Source organism: Cynara cardunculus, assembly GCF_001531365.2.
Source record: "Cynara cardunculus var. scolymus isolate 2C chromosome LG 8, CcrdV1, whole genome shotgun sequence".
NCBI classification, from domain to species: Eukaryota; Viridiplantae; Streptophyta; class Magnoliopsida; order Asterales; family Asteraceae; genus Cynara; species Cynara cardunculus.
Window position 1 is genome coordinate 24,710,065 of NC_037535.1, and position 16,520 is coordinate 24,726,584.

The window sequence follows — 16,520 nt, forward strand, 5'->3', positions numbered from 1 at the left end:
TGGGTCCCAAATATTTAACATTAATAAATAATTATAAAGTCAATATAATATATAAAAAGAACTAACAAAAAGTCACTTTTGTGCCGTTTACCAAATACTTACTCGGGTAAGCGTTTACTTAATGAATATGACAATGACCAAGAATCTTACCTGGTAAGAGTGATGCAATGACCGAGAGTCTTACCAGATAAGTGAGGGCAATTAATATTATACTATTCCCGATGGGAAAACTGTTAAAAATGATGTAAATTTTCTTTTAAAACTGTTGACTTTTAATTTTTCGGTTTAAAGAATTTGTTGAAAATAATCTTACAACCACTGGTACCACAACTATTAATGCTACCTCCTCCGCCTACCACCGTGACCACGACCATTGCCGACGCTACTGTTGAAGTTCTAGAACGATGTGCTAGTGGGCCCAACTTTAATTTTACGACCATTATTTTTAGAGTAAGTTTTAAATCTGGTTCTTAACGTTTTTAATTTTCAAGAGATATTATCTCTAAAATTCAAAAACTCGGATTTGCTCCTTCATGTTTGTCAATTCTCAATGATTTTGGTTTCTTTATCTGACGGTTGTTATTTTTTTTTCGTTAAGTTTCGTTAAATGAGGGGTATTTTAGTCATTTTCACTATTTCATATTAAATAATATATATATATATATATATATATATATTATATTTTAAGTTTTACAAAAGGAAAGCTTTTTTAAAATTAAAATATGTTTTTTTTTCACTTCTTTTTTTTATAATTTTTAATTAAAAGTATAATATTTATTTAATTTTAATAAATTAAAAAAATAGTGAAATTGTCTAAAATACCACTTATTTAAATTTTAAGGGAAATTTTTAACGACCGTTACACTAAAGGACCAAAACCATTGGATATTAACAATTGTAAAGGATCAAATCCAAAATTTTCAAGTTTTAAAGTGATATTCATTAAAAATGGTAAATATCAGGGGCCAAAATGAAAATTTATTTTTATTTTGCACTATACCATGAGTGTCTTTTAATCATTTTGACCATTTAATTATTCTGAACCAAACCATTCAGAAACTCTCAAACAGTCCATATAATAATTAAAAATTGAATTGATTATGAAGATATAGGGGATGATAATTTTGTATCAGACTAAACCAATTAATACAATGTATTGATTGTACCAACTTATAGGCTGTTTGTTTATCTCTTAATAGTTTCATTAAGAGACAACATCTGAACCGTTAAGAGGTGAATCTTGTTTGGCAAAAAAAAAAAAATGCGCCTTAATGGTAATAAAACCATATGAATGATTTTGTATTGTGTGTCTCTCTTAACCATTAAGCGTCCTAATTTCATTATAAACAATTGTATTTCATTTTGCGCTATAAAATCAGAGTCTCTTAATCATTTTGCACCAAACTATTCAACAACTGTCAAATAGCCCCTTAATTTGTATCAATTACAATCAATTAATAATATATGCAAATTGATTTATATACGATATTGAAAGTCATGTACCATGGTAGTACGTTGTCACCAACTTATGTAATTAATTATTTGCTTAAGAATATTTTATGTATTGAATATTAAAATTTATAACTTTAACTATTTTGTTTGAACATTTGAATGTTTGTAAGTTTTAGTATTTGTTTGTTTACTTCTTAACAGTTCCATTAAGAGGTATCATCTGAATAATTAAGAGGCGAATCTTGTTTGGCAAAAAAAAAATCTGTCTCTTAATAGTTCTAAAACCCTCTGAATGATTTTGTATCACGGGTCTCCCTTAACCATTCAGCGCCCTAATTTTATTGTAAGCAATTACCAAACAATTATGTTTCATTTTGCATTATATCATGAGAGTCTCTCAATTATTTTGACTACTTAATCATTTTGCACTTAACCATTCAACAACTGTCGAACAATCCTTTAGTCCATGCAATTAAAAACAATTAAACATCACATGTGTTAACTGAAAGCTCAAAATATCATTCAAGTTTTGAACATAACGACAACTTTTCATACACGTAACTTAAATTTGGTACAAAACCGGTATCAACCAAAAAAATCTGGTATCAATTAAGCTGGTACCAAGTACAGTTAGATGGTAGACCGTGTATAAGATTTTGCGTACCAATTATAATTTATTCGTATACAATATTAAAGAAAAAACTGGTACCGTATCAAGACCACCTGTGCAAAAGCTTATTATGGTAAAAAAAATTGCATTTTATAAGATCAATATAAAAGAAATTTACAACATTTTCAACAGATTTTTTCAAAATTTCTTTAAAATAGAAAAAAATAAAAATAACTTTAAAAAAAATTAAAGTCAACTCCAACAACTTTTCAGTTCGAAATACATTTAATTATATCAGCAAAATATTCAACATATTTAATAAAATATTGTTTATTTCTCATAAATATTTAATTTCAGTATTTTTTATTACTGAACATATAATATAAAAGTATTTCTCTCCCCTCGTAATCATTTTGTAAAAAAAAAATTCATATGTGAAGACTTTTACTGTCTCTCGTAGTTTTCTTCATTTTGTAAAAAGTTTTAGAGAATCTGTTGAAACAAAAAATTATTCAGATTTTTTTATTTTTTTTAAATTTAAAGAATCTGTTAAAAATCTCTTCTAGTATTTTTGATTTAAAACAACGAAATTCCGACCTGTGTGGAGGACTACTCAGATCAATTCATGTTTCTAGAAGAAAAACTGCGTAACAATCTGTAAAATTACTGAATTGAAAACCTACTTTTAATAATTTGCTATAAAAGTTTATTTTTAAAAATTATTATTTTTAATTTGGTATTTACATTTAATTGGAAAATATTAAATTTTAAGGATCTTTTACAAAAATGGTATTTATAACAACCAATTGGCTTCATAATTAATTTTTTCAATAAATGAATTAATTTCATTTAATCTCATCTAGAAATCTAAATACGTTAATTATTCATCCAACGGTCCAGATTCAAGATGATCCGTCGACTATAATAATCATGTGGGGTCCACACTACACGAGCATCCCCTTACCATTCTGGTTAAAGTCCCGCGAGAAGTTTCAAATCCTGCCATTATTAAACACCATAGAAAAAGCTTCAACTTCTTCCTCTTTAACCTCTCTGCAAAACCCTAAAATTCTCCCGAAGTCATTAGGGTTTTCAGAAATCAGAGCGAAACCCTTTTTTGTTATTGATCGAATTACGGAAACCCATTTCGATTTTCGGCATTGATTTCAAAAATCCATTTATATTTTGGGATAAAAAAGTTGGATTTTCGCTATTTCGATTTGGGAGTTTAGGATGGATGGAAGTGATATCTATCGAGCAAGTAATGGAATACGATTAGGGAGTTTACGAGCAAATAGTGGAAGAACAGGGAGTTTGAGAGCTTCGAGTACTTCGGCATGGAGGAATTCCACCATGGATGTTTTTTCGAAATCTTCTCGTGAAGAAAACGACGAAGAGGCTCTTAAATGGGCTGCTCTTGAGAAGCTACCGACGTTTGATCGATTGAAAAAAGGTTTATTGTTTGGATCAACCGGACCCTCGAATGAAATCGATATCGATAACCTTGGAATGCCGGAGCGAAAGCGATTACTCGATCGGCTTGTGAATGCTGCAGATGAAGATAATGAGAAGTTCTTGTTGAGGCTCAGAAATAGAATCGATAGGTACCGACCTTCTTTTCCCTTTGTTACTGTCGTAATTTGTTGATTCACTACAACAAAATCAAGTTTATATGATACCAAAAGCCTTGTAATAAGTTTATAGGATACTTTTCGGCTTTTAGGACTATCAACCATTTGATGGGATACTTTTAAGTGGCTGATTGGTATGTTTCCGTTAAGTCACGTACGGATAAAGCTGTTTGTATGGATTAATTTGTTTCAATAGATTGAGAATTTTTTTGTTTTGGGAGTGTTTTTTCATAGATTTAACCGGTAGTAAAACTTGGTTTTCTGCATAAAGTTACCTCATAAAAGCTTACTGAATAAGCCATTTTCTATATCATTAAGCCACTATGCATCTCATTAATCTAGCTAAACGGGCCTAAGAAGTGTCCATATTTTTTTTTTCTATTGACCCCTTTTCAATTAGTGTCATATAAAAAAACTAATAGGACACTTGGTTTAAAAAAAGGTGAGGGATGTATGAGTTTATTTGTTGCATTTGCCGTATATAAATATTATATACTTCAAAAAGAAAAGGGTAATAAGACACTTGTTTTAAAAAAGGTCCTAAAAAGCTTTTTAAGACGTCCAAAAGTATCAGATAAACTTATTACAAATTTACAACACCGTTAGAGACGACACACAAGTGTTTGGTCTTGTAAAGTGAAGTCCTAAAAAATAGTGTATTAGGACACTTTGACATCTTTGAGATCTGTAAGTATATATTTTGAGAACTTGAAACCAACTATTCACGCTTTATTCATCATGAATGTTGTCAAGTATACATACTTTATTCATAATGAATCAATAACAAAAATACGTCATATTCATGATGAATATGCATTATATTCACATAAATAACACACAAAACAGTTGATTTCAAGATTCTCAAAATATTTATATGGTTCTCATTTGAACTTTTCCCGTCATTACAATATATTTGTGTTCAATGAATTGATTGAACATGCCACAGGGTTGGAATTGAATTGCCAACAATTGAAGTCAAGTTTGAGCATTTGACTGTGGAAGCAGATATTAAAACAGGAAGCAGAGCTTTACCCAGTTTCATCAATTTCTTCTATGATTTTGCAGAGGTAAAGAAATCTTGGTTATACTCGATGTTCGTTAATTTTTTCCGTTAACGTTTTAAGGAATTTTGACCATGTCTGCTCTCGATAGGTTTTCTTGAGTTTTCTCCATGTACTTCCGAATACGAAAAAGCATATAACCATCCTTGATGATGTTAGTGGTATCATCAAACCGGGCAGGTGAGAAGGAAAGAGGGGAAACGCTAGTTGCTTTTATATTGTTGCGTCGTTTTCAATATTATGGCATCCGTTTGTTCGTTGTGCTGACTCTACGTTCTTGATATTATTATCCAGAATGACGTTACTTTTGGGTCCTCCAAGTTCGGGGAAGACCACATTGTTGTTGTCGTTGGCCGGGGGTCTTGCTAAGGAGCTTCAGGTAAATCCTTGGTTTTTTTGGTAACCGTGGGGTTCGGTGCCAGCTTACACGCATTGAATAATCCTACGGGTAACAACGAATGGCCTGGATGGCCAAAAACCTTCCCGGTCCTTGATTTCCTTTCTGTAACCTGTTCCGGCCCGACCAACAACCCATGTCCCAGTCTCCTTTAACCATAACCGGTCCTTAGAAAGGTCCCGGTCCCGGGCTGGGTCCAAATCGGTCCCAAGTGTTTTTTTTCCCAAAAAATAATTGTGAACATATAAAAATTCTTGTTTAATGATTTTCTATTTTTTGGATGATATCTTATTGAAATACACTATAAAATCTCTAATTACGTCATTCAAATAATGCACTTCGAATATTTTTTTTAAAATCTTTTTTACAAAAAAATATTGTAAATGATTTTATAATTACGATTTTGAAATTTAGTATTGGAACCCTTTAAAAAACTCGAAAAACTTGAAATAAACTCGAGTTTTTGGTAAAAGAAACTTGAAAATCTTGGAAAACTTGATATATAATTTATAAAAACTTACTTTTTAAAAAAATGGGCCTATGTGTAACCGGTATCGGGCCGGTCCCTACCGGTCTCAATCAGTCCCAGTCCAGGCCCTATGCTTGTCCAGGGCCGGGCCCATTTTGGTCATTGCTAGTAACCGATGTGGGACTCCAACACACCTCCTCAAACGAAGGCTAAATGGTGTCCTCAAGAACAGATAGGAAAGAGTGTGTCAAGTCCTTAGTTTTGTGCTAGACTCCGGCTCTGATACCTTGTTAGGATGCGTGGAACTCCTTTAAATTCTCTCCAAAAAAGCCCTTTAATAAACAACGGAGGTTCCTGCATATATATATATATGTGTGTGTGTGTGTGTGTGTTTGATGGTCTGTGTCTAAGCAGATATGGGACTTCGACATATAAAATGCTTTATTTCACATTCATGATCTTTTTCCAACTTCAAATTCGAAACTTAATTCATGTTGTAGATATCTGGAAAGGTGACGTACAACGGCCATGAGTTACATGAGTTTGTACCCGAGAGAACATCCGCTTATATCAGTCAAAATGATGTTCATATTGGAGAAATGACCGTTAGAGAAACACTGGCGTTCTCCGCCCGATGCCAAGGAGTTGGATCGCGTTATGGTTAGTTTAAATGCATTTTCATCTCTCCAACAAAACGGTATTCAAGATCTAGAGCATTTTTTAACACCACGTTAAATGTTCGGCTTGTCTAATAAATCTCAGAGATGTTGGCGGAGTTATCAAGAAGAGAGAAAAACGCAAACATTAAGCCCGATCCCGATATTGATATTTACATGAAGGTAAAGAGTAAAATATTTTGAGAACCTAAGAATCAACTATTCATGAATTATTCATGATGAATATATGCATAATGATAATCATGATTCGAATATTTTAGGGTTATTTATAATGAATAATTCATGAAATAGTTGGTTCTCAAAATATATATGGTTTCATTTGAACTTTTATGAACCTGGAAACCAACTATTTCATGAATTATTCATTATGAATAACACTAAAAGATTCATGTATATTATGCATCATGATTATCATTTATGTATATATTCATCATGAATAGTTGGTTAAGATTCTCAAAATACATACGGTTTCTCATTTGAACTTTCTGCTGCGTTTCAAGATCGTGGTTTCTTACATAAGTTTCGTGTTCTTGAATCAAGTCCGAGCATTTCAATAAACGCTCATAGAATTCTGATTGCTTCTCGTGTTATCCAGGCTGCTGCAACAGAAGGTCAAGAAGCTAATCTTGTCACAGATTATACGCTCAAGGTACGCTATAACCATCTTAATACGCTATTTAAAGAAAACCGACCAACTAGATTTTGAAAACAAACTGTTCTTCGAGCAGATATTGGGATTAGACATATGCGCAGACACCATGGTAGGTGATCGGATGATTAGAGGTATTTCAGGTGGTCAAAAAAAGCGAGTTACAACAGGTAAAAAGTTGTTCTTTTTCTTCAAAGATACAAGCGTACGAGACTTGTTCTTGATTTCTTGGTCATTTTACGCTAATTTGGTAACGGTTTACAGGTGAAATGATAGTTGGACCATCAAAGGTTCTTCTTATGGACGAGATATCAACGGGTTTGGATAGTTCTACAACTTTCCAAATAGTGAATTCGTTAAAGCAATACGTTCATATTCTCGAAGGAACGGCTGCTATATCGCTCCTCCAGCCTGCACCGGAGACGTATGATTTGTTTGATGACATTATCCTCTTGAGCGATGGGAAGATCGTGTATCAAGGCCCACGTGAAAACGTGCTCGAGTTTTTTGAATCTATGGGATTCAAATGCCCGCAGAGGAAAGGTGTTGCTGACTTCTTGCAAGAAGTAAGTATCGCCCGTCTCATGTTACTTCATCAAATAATTGGTTCTCTACTTCTCAATATTACCTATTCTCGTTTGAACTTGCATATATATATATATATATATATATATATATATATATATATATATATATATATATATATATAATGAAGAACCCATCTGCACTGTTAGATTGAGATGATCCAACGACTATGGTTGAAAAGGTAGTTAACCCTCTCGTGACATTTTTAGTGTTGGAATTGTGTTATAGGTGACATCAAAGAAAGATCAGAGACAATATTGGATGAGACAAGACGAGGCTTACAGATTTGTGACAGCCAAGGAGTTTGCGGAGGCGTACGAATCATTTCATATCGGAAGCAAACGGAAAGTCGAACTTGCAACCCCGTTTGACAAAAGCAAAAGCCACCCTGCGGCTCTTACAAACAATAAGTATGGTTTAAGCAAGAAGGAGCTCTTGAAAGCTTGCATCGATAGAGAAATACTACTCATGAAGAGAAATTCATTCGTATACATCTTTAAAATGTTCCAAGTGAGTAATTGCACTATAATGTTCCATTTCCTTCTTATCAGTAAGAAGTGAAATAAGACTTCAGAGTTCAACACCTCTTAAAAAACTGTTGGAGTCCCACATCGGCTAGACTTTGGACCATTTGTCTCTTTATCCTCAAGAGCTCTTTGTTTAGAGTAGTATGGTGGTTCCACATATTCTCACGTGGTATCAGAGCCAAGGTCTGCCACTCTAGAGCCAAGGTTGTCCACTCTAGGGACTCGACACTTGGGCTAGCTGCCCTGTCATCATTTGCACGAATGTCTTCTCCCTTTACATTTGAGAAAGTATGCTCCACCTTTTAGTCATTTGAAAAACTATGCTCCACGTACCATTGGGCGACTTTTTGAAGAGCTCATGGGAGCGTTTGTTTGGACCACTTTCTTCGATTTTAAGCCCTTTTCACTCATATTTAACAATAGACATAATAAAGGACTTAAGTAGACATTTTACGGGTAAAATGCCATAAAAATGGGGATCTTGAGCCTATTAACATATATTAAAATATGAAAATTGTAGCTATCAGCCACAAAGGTTGTGGCATAGTGGTTGAGGTCCTGCATGATGTGGTGGAATATCCCATCTGCTCAAAGCTTGATTCCAGACATACACAACAATTGTGGCCATTGAGTTTATCTGAGCTAATTTCTTGCACTCATAATTTGTTAGGGTCCAGGCATAGCCTAGGACACCCTTCCAAAAAAAATTCATAGCTATCACTAGCCCCCACTCGACATCCTGGGACCATTTGTGTCCATTTAGCGTCAGCTGTAGAGGGGCGTGTTGGAGTCCCACATCAGCTAGACCATTTCTCCGGTATATATGTTGGAACCTCCTGTTTCTCCTCAGAGGCTCTTTTGGAGAGTAATATGATGGTTCCACATATTCTCACAAAAACAAACAACTAATTTTGTTTAAATTTATGCTCAACATGTTTTGGTTTTTGCTTGTTTTCAGCTAACGGTTATGGCGCTAATCACTATGACCGTGTTTTTCCGAACTGAGATGCATAGACGTGGTATTGAAGAAGGAGGACAATACGTTGGTGCTCTGTTCTTCGGTGTCGTCATGGTCATGTTCAACGGGATGGCCGAGATTTCAATGACGATTGCAAAGCTTCCCGTGTTCTACAAGCAACGGGATTTCCTTTTCTATCCCACATGGGCATACGCTCTTCCTTCGTGGATTGTCAAGGTTCCTATTTCGTTTCTTGAATCTGCAGTGTGGGCAATTCTCACTTACTATGTAATAGGATTTGATCCTAACTTCTGGAGGTATTTGCTACTTACCATTCTTTTCTTGTTACCAGGGTTCATGTTCGTCTACTAAATCTTTTACCGCTTACTATGTTATATTCCGTTTGAAAGCAGGAGGGTGGGATGTACGTGGGTCCTATGGACACATGATCTTAAATGAGTTTTCAAGTAGAAACATGACCTACATTTTTTTAGCTTGATAATCACTACAACAGAATTGGGTTTATAGAATGCTTCAAATATGTAAGCGTCCTAATAGCATACTTCATAAGACTTAAGTCTATAGGACCAAACTATAAAACGTTCTATTTTCTAAAAGTGTTACAATAGGTTTATAGGACGCTTTTAGAATAAAGTCTCGTATTAGCTATCTTATAGGACAAATCTCAGAAGTGTCCTATAAACCCATCTTTCTATAGGACACTTGTGTTTATAGGATATTTTTTCAAATAATATCGTATAAAATAATTAGTGGAACACTTTTATATAGAACACTGGTTCAAAACAATCTACTTTCGGAAAACTTAGAAATACGCTAGAGGGTTAGATTCTTAAATCTAATTTTTGAGGTCATTTAGCTAAATAGCTGACGTACGTAGACCTGACCTCTACTGTGAGAGGGTAGAGCGGTTGTTTTTAGGCCGAGGGTCTTCTCAGAAACAGCCGATCTAGAGGTTAGGTCTGTGTCCATTTCACCCCTCTTGGGCCCTTCTTTCAAGTGGAATATAGTGGGTTTGTTCGGTTTGGTTCGATGTTACTAAATTTTTTCCATTTTTTAGATTTCTGAAACATTACTTGCTACTCGTGGTTGTCAACCAAATGGCTGCCGGATTGTTTCGATTCATGGGGGCAGCTGGTCGCAATATGATTGTTGCAAACACGTTTGGTTCATTTGCACTTCTCATACTCTTTGCGTTGGGTGGATTTGTGTTATCTCGAGGTGCGCTAACTTGGTTTACTTAACGTAAATATATTGATGGTTTCCTTTTTTCGATAGTAAACTAAATTACGTATATTTTTTTCTTTCCTAAAGAGAACGTAAAGAAATGGTGGATTTGGGGATACTGGGCATCACCAATGATGTATGCTATGAACGGAATAGTGGTAAACGAGTATCTTGGGCACAAGTTTAACAAGGTAACCGCTTTATGTGTAAATTCGTGTATAATAATATATGCATATCGAGAAGGCAGTCTTATAATGAGTTTCTTTCATGTCAGCCGTTCTTTGGTACCACACTAGGGAAAGCTATAGTCAAATCTCGAGGGTTGTTCGCGGAAAGTTATTGGTATTGGATCGCTATCGCGGCTTTGTTGGGTTACATGGTGGTCTTCAATTTATGTTTCATGATGTCTCTACAATTCCTCAATCGTGAGTTTTTGAACCTTTAACTCTTATAACGAAATGGGTGTTTTAGGAGGCCTAGCCGTCCTTGGATATTCTAATAGAGTACCTGAGAGAGGTTCAATGGGGAACCTTTTTTCCGTTGTGAACTGGGGGACAAAGGAGAGCGTGACACATGTCCTGGGTTGTCCACATTCATCATGAATAATGAACGTGAACCATTCATGATGAATAATAATACACCATTCTACTGATAGGACGATTTTCTTATTGTCTACTATCTGGTTGTCTAACTTCGTTGATAGAATTTGTTAGGTCGCCTAACTTTATCGTAAAGGACGAACAATTATTAGTACTATAAACTTAAGTCCTATTAAGTAGTCAATTAAGACGCTGAATGAGGGTTATTGCTATAAACTTTGTTACCCGTGTGTGACGTTTGGCATGAACTCTACAGCTTTCGGGAAATCTCAAGGAAATACATCGAACGAAGACCACGATGCAGCTGCCACCGAGTTATCATCCGCAAATCAAAACAATCAACCCAAGAAGAAAGGAATGGTGCTTCCATTTGAACCACATTGCATTACATTTGATGACATCAAGTATTCGGTTGATATGCCACAGGTAACTTGTTAGAGACACGAAGTAAATGGTTAAACAATTAGAACCCTGAACCCTGAACACTGAACCCTAAGAGTGCATCGGGTACACTCGACAAGACTGAACAGTGATCACTATTCCATGTTCGGCATGTGGAACAAGGTGGAACAGACCTATGTTTTACCGATTTAATTTCAAAATAAAACCTAATTCTCTTCTGAAACATCAAATACGTCTCCTTCTTTACATTATATTCATTTCTTTAAATTTTAATTATTGTATTTTATGCTATTTAAACTTTCACTTTACTGTTATCAAAATATAGTTTTAATAGGGTTTCTACATATTCATTAGTATATGCAATTTATTAAATATTAGTAATAAAAAAAATAATACAGAAAAGGTATAAAAATAAAAAATTGGAAACTATATAAACTTTTTATTTTGATGTCATTTTAATCGTCTTGACAAAAACTTTTTAATGATGTATTTTGTTATGAAAAATATTTATATTAATACAATTTAATAAATTACATAAATAAAGAAAATATATAAACAATTCAGTAGGGATAAATTGGTCATTTTATCTATTCTGTCTGTCTTTACCGAACCAAACGCTGAACAACTGTCTTTTCATCGTCTTATGACAAAATTTGCAGGAAATGAGAGAGCAAGGTACTGGTGAAGATAGACTGGTGCTTTTAAAGGGTTTGAGTGGAGCTTTTCGACCGGGTGTTCTTACGGCGCTTATGGGGGTTAGTGGTGCCGGTAAAACGACTTTGATGGATGTGCTCGCGGGTAGAAAAACGGGGGGAATTATAGATGGCGACATCCGGATTTCTGGGTATCCGAAGAAACAAGAAACATTTGCTCGGATTTCTGGATATTGTGAACAAAACGACATCCATTCTCCTCATGTTACTGTTTACGAGTCTTTGATCTACTCAGCTTGGCTACGGTTGGGATCAGATGTCAACGAAGAGACAAAAAAGGTTCGTGTTTTCATCGGGTGAACGTAGATAAAGCTCATGTTTTTTCCCCTTAAAATTTAGCATATCTGTATCTCCCTTTCACTCAAATCGCGGGGGTGACCCCACCTCCGGGTGACATATACTGGGCTCGCATGGTTTTATCAAGAATAATAGGGTGGTTTTGGTTTAATGTTTATAGATGTTTGTTGATGAGGTGATGGAACTTGTGGAATTGAAACCATTGAGAGATGCGCTAGTCGGGTTGCCTGGTATCAATGGGCTATCGACAGAACAACGAAAGAGGTTAACCATAGCGGTCGAGCTAGTGGCTAATCCCTCTATAATATTTATGGACGAGCCAACATCAGGGCTAGATGCTAGAGCGGCTGCTATTGTGATGAGAACTGTTAGGAACACAGTGGACACGGGAAGAACGGTTGTGTGCACCATTCATCAACCAAGCGTCGATATATTTGAAGCTTTTGATGAGGTAATAATAATTCTAAACTTCAAATCACTTTGGTTGTACCACAAAGATGAGTAGTGTGCGTGAATATTTGTTGTATATATATATATATATATAGAGGGAGGTTCGAGAAAACCCCAAAAAATGAAAAATTGAGGAACACCTTAATAGTCGTTCATCTGTACGGTATACACATGTGCATACAAGTAATTGGAGATGTTTTTTTTCTATGCATATTATTAAAGTGTTTGGTCCTATAAGACTAAAGTTCTATAAAGTAGTCTATTAGGACACTCATACATTTTTAGTCCTATAAACCTGATTTTGTTGTAGTGCCTCTTTACCCTTCACAGACCCTGCTTTTGAGCGAGATATATTGGGTTTGTTTGGTTTGATTTTATATGTTCGAACCGTTCTTCTATCCTCAAGGGCGTTTTTGAAAAATAATCTAACCGGGTCCCACATTTTTTGACATGGTCTTGCAGCTATTTTTGATGAAAAGAGGAGGGCGAGAGTTATATGTTGGACCTGTTGGTCACAATTCCTGCCATCTAATCAAGTACTTCGAGGTAGGATCCCGTAAAATTCGAGTAGAATTTGAATTCGATCTTTACTCCAATAAACCAATGGACTTTTTCGGTGAACCAGGATATCGAAGGGGTGAGTAAGATTAAAGACGGATATAACCCTGCGACTTGGATGTTGGAAGTCAGTACTTCGTCACAAGAACTGGCGTTGGGAGTCGATTTTACTGAAATCTACACTAATTCGGAACTTTATTCGTGAGTAACGCTGAACCGCAATCACTACGCTACTACAAATGTAGACAGTTATTTTGGGACAAAGGGAATTATAGGGGCCGTTCACTTTTTAGCCATTTTTTAACCCAAATTCACTTTTTAGCCAATCCTTACGCAGAAAGCTTAAGGATTGGTTTTCAGCAAAACTAGTAAAAAAAATAAAAAATAAGATTCCTTATGCAAAATACCCCTTTCTACGTAAGGATTCTTATTATTTCTTTTAATTTTTGCCGAAAATCAATCCTAACGCATATGCGTAAGCCTTCTGCTTAAGGATTGGATAAAAAGTGAACTTGGGTCAGAAAACGGCTAAAAAGTGAAAACCCTATTTGCTGATTGGCTATTTCTGTCAGTTTCCCTAATGACAAGGCCAAGAGTCTTACTCCGCAAGTGAGTGTGATGACTCTTATCCGGTTAGTGCATACCGGATAAATTATTACATATGATGCCGTTTTAATGGATTAAAATCTTACCTTAGTGCATACCGGATAAATTATTTACATATGATGATGTTTTAATGGATTAAAATCTTACCCGGTAAGCAAGTGAGAGTGTCGACTTTAACCAGTAAGCACTTACCGGGTAAGCGGCCTGATAGTTTCCTTGTTACTAACTTTTTGGTGAAACAAAATCGCAGGAGAAACAAAGCCCTTATCAAGGAACTAAGCGTACCGCGTCCCGGGACGAGTGACCTCCATTTCCCGACTCAATACCCACAGCCATTCTTCACCCAATTTCGTGCTTGCTTATGGAAACAACGATGGTCGTATTGGAGAAATCCTCCGTATACCGCTGTCCGTTTTGCCTTCACCACTGGCATTGGACTCATGTTCGGATCTATATTCTGGGATCTTGGTAGTAGAAGGTGAAAGACGAATGAAAGATGTTATTTATGGCTTAGAAATTTACGACCTTTATGCGTAGATTTTGATTTATATTCGTATGTTTCAGGAAAACCGTGCAGAATTTGTCTAACGCAATGGGTTCATTATATACGTCGGTGCTCTTTATAGGAATCAATAACGCATCCTCGGTCCAGCCCGTTGTGGACATTGAACGGACCGTCTTTTATAGAGAACGAGCTGCTGGAATGTATTCTGCATTGCCATATGCCTTTGCTCAGGTAACTATGCCGAACGTTTAATAATTTATGTATTTTACCGTTCATAATATGCCGAACGTTTTACCCATATATATATATATATATAGAGAGAGAGAGAGAGGTTCTTACAGGTTTGATGGCTCTGTGTCTAGCTGATGGGGCTCCAACATGCCCCCTAAGACGGAGATGGTGCCCCTGAGTAGGAGCATAAACGAGCTGAGCGAGTCGAACATTGGTTTTATGAAGCTCGACTCGTTAAGTCAAATGAGTTCTATTTCGTGTTCAAGAATGACTCGAGCTCGAGAATTATTAAGCTCGAGCTCAAGTAGCTCGTTAAAAGCTTGATTCGTTTACACCCCCATCCCCGAGAACGGAGGTGAAAGAGTGTGTTGAGTCCCTAGATCAGAGGCGGATCCGGCCAAATTTCCAAGCGGGGGTATAAAATAATTAATATAATATAGAAATAAAAAAGATCAATTATAAAAAGTACGGTTTAACTAATAAAAAAATATACCTCTAGTTTTTTACTGTAACAACCCAGACCAGCCCGTACCAGATATTGTCCGCTTTGTCCATATGTCTGGACTCGCGGTTTTGAAATGCGTCTGACAGAGGAGGTATCAGTCCCTTATAAGACGATCTTAGTTTCCCTCCCAACCGATGTGGGTTATCCGTGCTCTGATACCATATAAGAATATGGAACCCCATGATATCACTCTTCAAAAAAGCGCCGCTATTATCCGCATTAGTTGAGGAGAGAGGCGGGGTTTCGACATAAATCGAAGTAGAAACGTTCAGATCTAGTCGATATGGGACTCTAATCGGGAAAAACATTTTTTTCCTCGTGTTTTCTTTCACAGGTACTGGTGGAAATACCTTACATTTTTGCACAAGCGGCAGCGTACGGTCTTATAGTGTATGCGATGATAGGATTCGATTGGACGGCCGAGAAATTCTTCTGGTTCTTATTCTTCATGTTTTGCTGCTTGCTCTACATGACGTTCTACGGTATGATGACTGTCGCAATCACTCCCAATGCCGACATCGCTACCATCATTGCCGCCGCGTTTTACGGGCTCTGGAATCTGTTTTCCGGATTCATTATCCCAAGACCCGTAAGTTTCGTCTCTTAAGTATATAATTTATATATAGCAAAACTCACACACTCTTCACCCGACTTGAACCCTTGACCTCCACGATGGTCGAGCTCTACCAATAATTAATGTGGTTTGTTTGGTACAGGATGAGAGAGAAGATATTACCAACCTTCTAATTAATGTGTTTATTGTTGTGTTTCATTAAGAAAATTCCGATATGGTGGAGATGGTACTACTGGGGAAATCCGGTGGCGTGGACGCTGTACGGTTTGGTTGTTTCGCAGTTCGGGGACTACGAAGACGTGCTTACGGAAGGGGAGACGGTGAAGGGTTATCTACGTCGATATTTCGGGTTCAAACATGAGTTTCTTGGTGCAGTGGCTGGGGTTCATGTGGGATTAGTGATCCTTTTTGCAGTTATATTTGCTTATTGTATTAAGTCTTTCAACTTCCAAAAGAGATAGAAAGAAACTCCATTGTTTTTCAAGTTATTCAGCACCCAAATTAATAAGCTTTTGACGATAAGCCATTTCACTTTATTTGTTTGCATTCCTACATCCCTAGTTTGCCTTTGGGACCCACATGTCGTATTATCATATTTATATTTCCTTAATTTGTTCCAAAATAAATGTAAATATATGCAATCGTTACACCTTTTCAATAAGCGTTTACTAAGTCACGTTACTAAATGTTTACTTGAGTAAGTGTTTACCAAGTCACATTACCTTATCTGACAAGAGCGAAGGCAATGACTGAGAGTTTTACCTGGTAAGTGATAGCGACGACTCTTACCATGGTTAGCGTTTTTCTTGTAAATTTTTA

General features: G+C 36.0%; 1 protein-coding gene across 4 annotated transcripts; it reads left to right on the forward strand.

Moving 5' to 3' along the window:
* The first annotated feature begins 3,295 nt into the window (after window positions 1–3,295).
* LOC112516448 (pleiotropic drug resistance protein 1-like) lies at window positions 3,296–16,227 on the forward strand. 4 transcript variants are annotated; one of them, XM_025123493.1, is made up of 23 exons: window positions 3,296–3,666; window positions 4,640–4,760; window positions 4,846–4,934; window positions 5,049–5,133; window positions 6,121–6,280; window positions 6,383–6,459; window positions 6,893–6,946; window positions 7,026–7,116; window positions 7,211–7,512; window positions 7,760–8,041; window positions 9,017–9,333; window positions 10,095–10,257; window positions 10,351–10,467; window positions 10,536–10,686; window positions 11,117–11,286; window positions 11,922–12,254; window positions 12,433–12,723; window positions 13,185–13,268; window positions 13,348–13,481; window positions 14,137–14,364; window positions 14,451–14,622; window positions 15,462–15,716; window positions 15,905–16,227. In XM_025123493.1, the coding sequence occupies exons 1-23, from the start codon at window positions 3,296–3,298 to the stop codon at window positions 16,160–16,162; spliced, it is 4,305 nt and encodes a 1,434-aa protein (XP_024979261.1). In that variant the 3' UTR covers window positions 16,163–16,227. The 4 variants fall into 4 exon arrangements, with proteins under 4 accessions (XP_024979261.1, XP_024979262.1, XP_024979259.1 ...); XM_025123494.1 differs by having other exon boundaries at window positions 10,095–10,255; window positions 10,349–10,458; XM_025123491.1 differs by having other exon boundaries at window positions 10,095–10,255; window positions 10,349–10,452; window positions 10,536–10,704; window positions 11,045–11,286.
* Window positions 16,228–16,520: the final 293 nt, after the last annotated feature.

Excerpts from the sequence above, each read along its gene's own strand:
- LOC112516448 (XM_025123491.1), top strand. The coding sequence starts at position 3,296 with ATGGATGGAAGTGATATCTATCGAGCAAGTAATGGAATACGATTAGGG. Across the intron at positions 4,935-5,048 it reads GGTATCATCAAACCGGGCAG|AATGACGTTACTTTTGGGTC; the intron begins GTGAGAAGGAAA and ends ATTATTATCCAG. Across the intron at positions 5,134-6,120 it reads GTCTTGCTAAGGAGCTTCAG|ATATCTGGAAAGGTGACGTA; the intron begins GTAAATCCTTGG and ends TTCATGTTGTAG.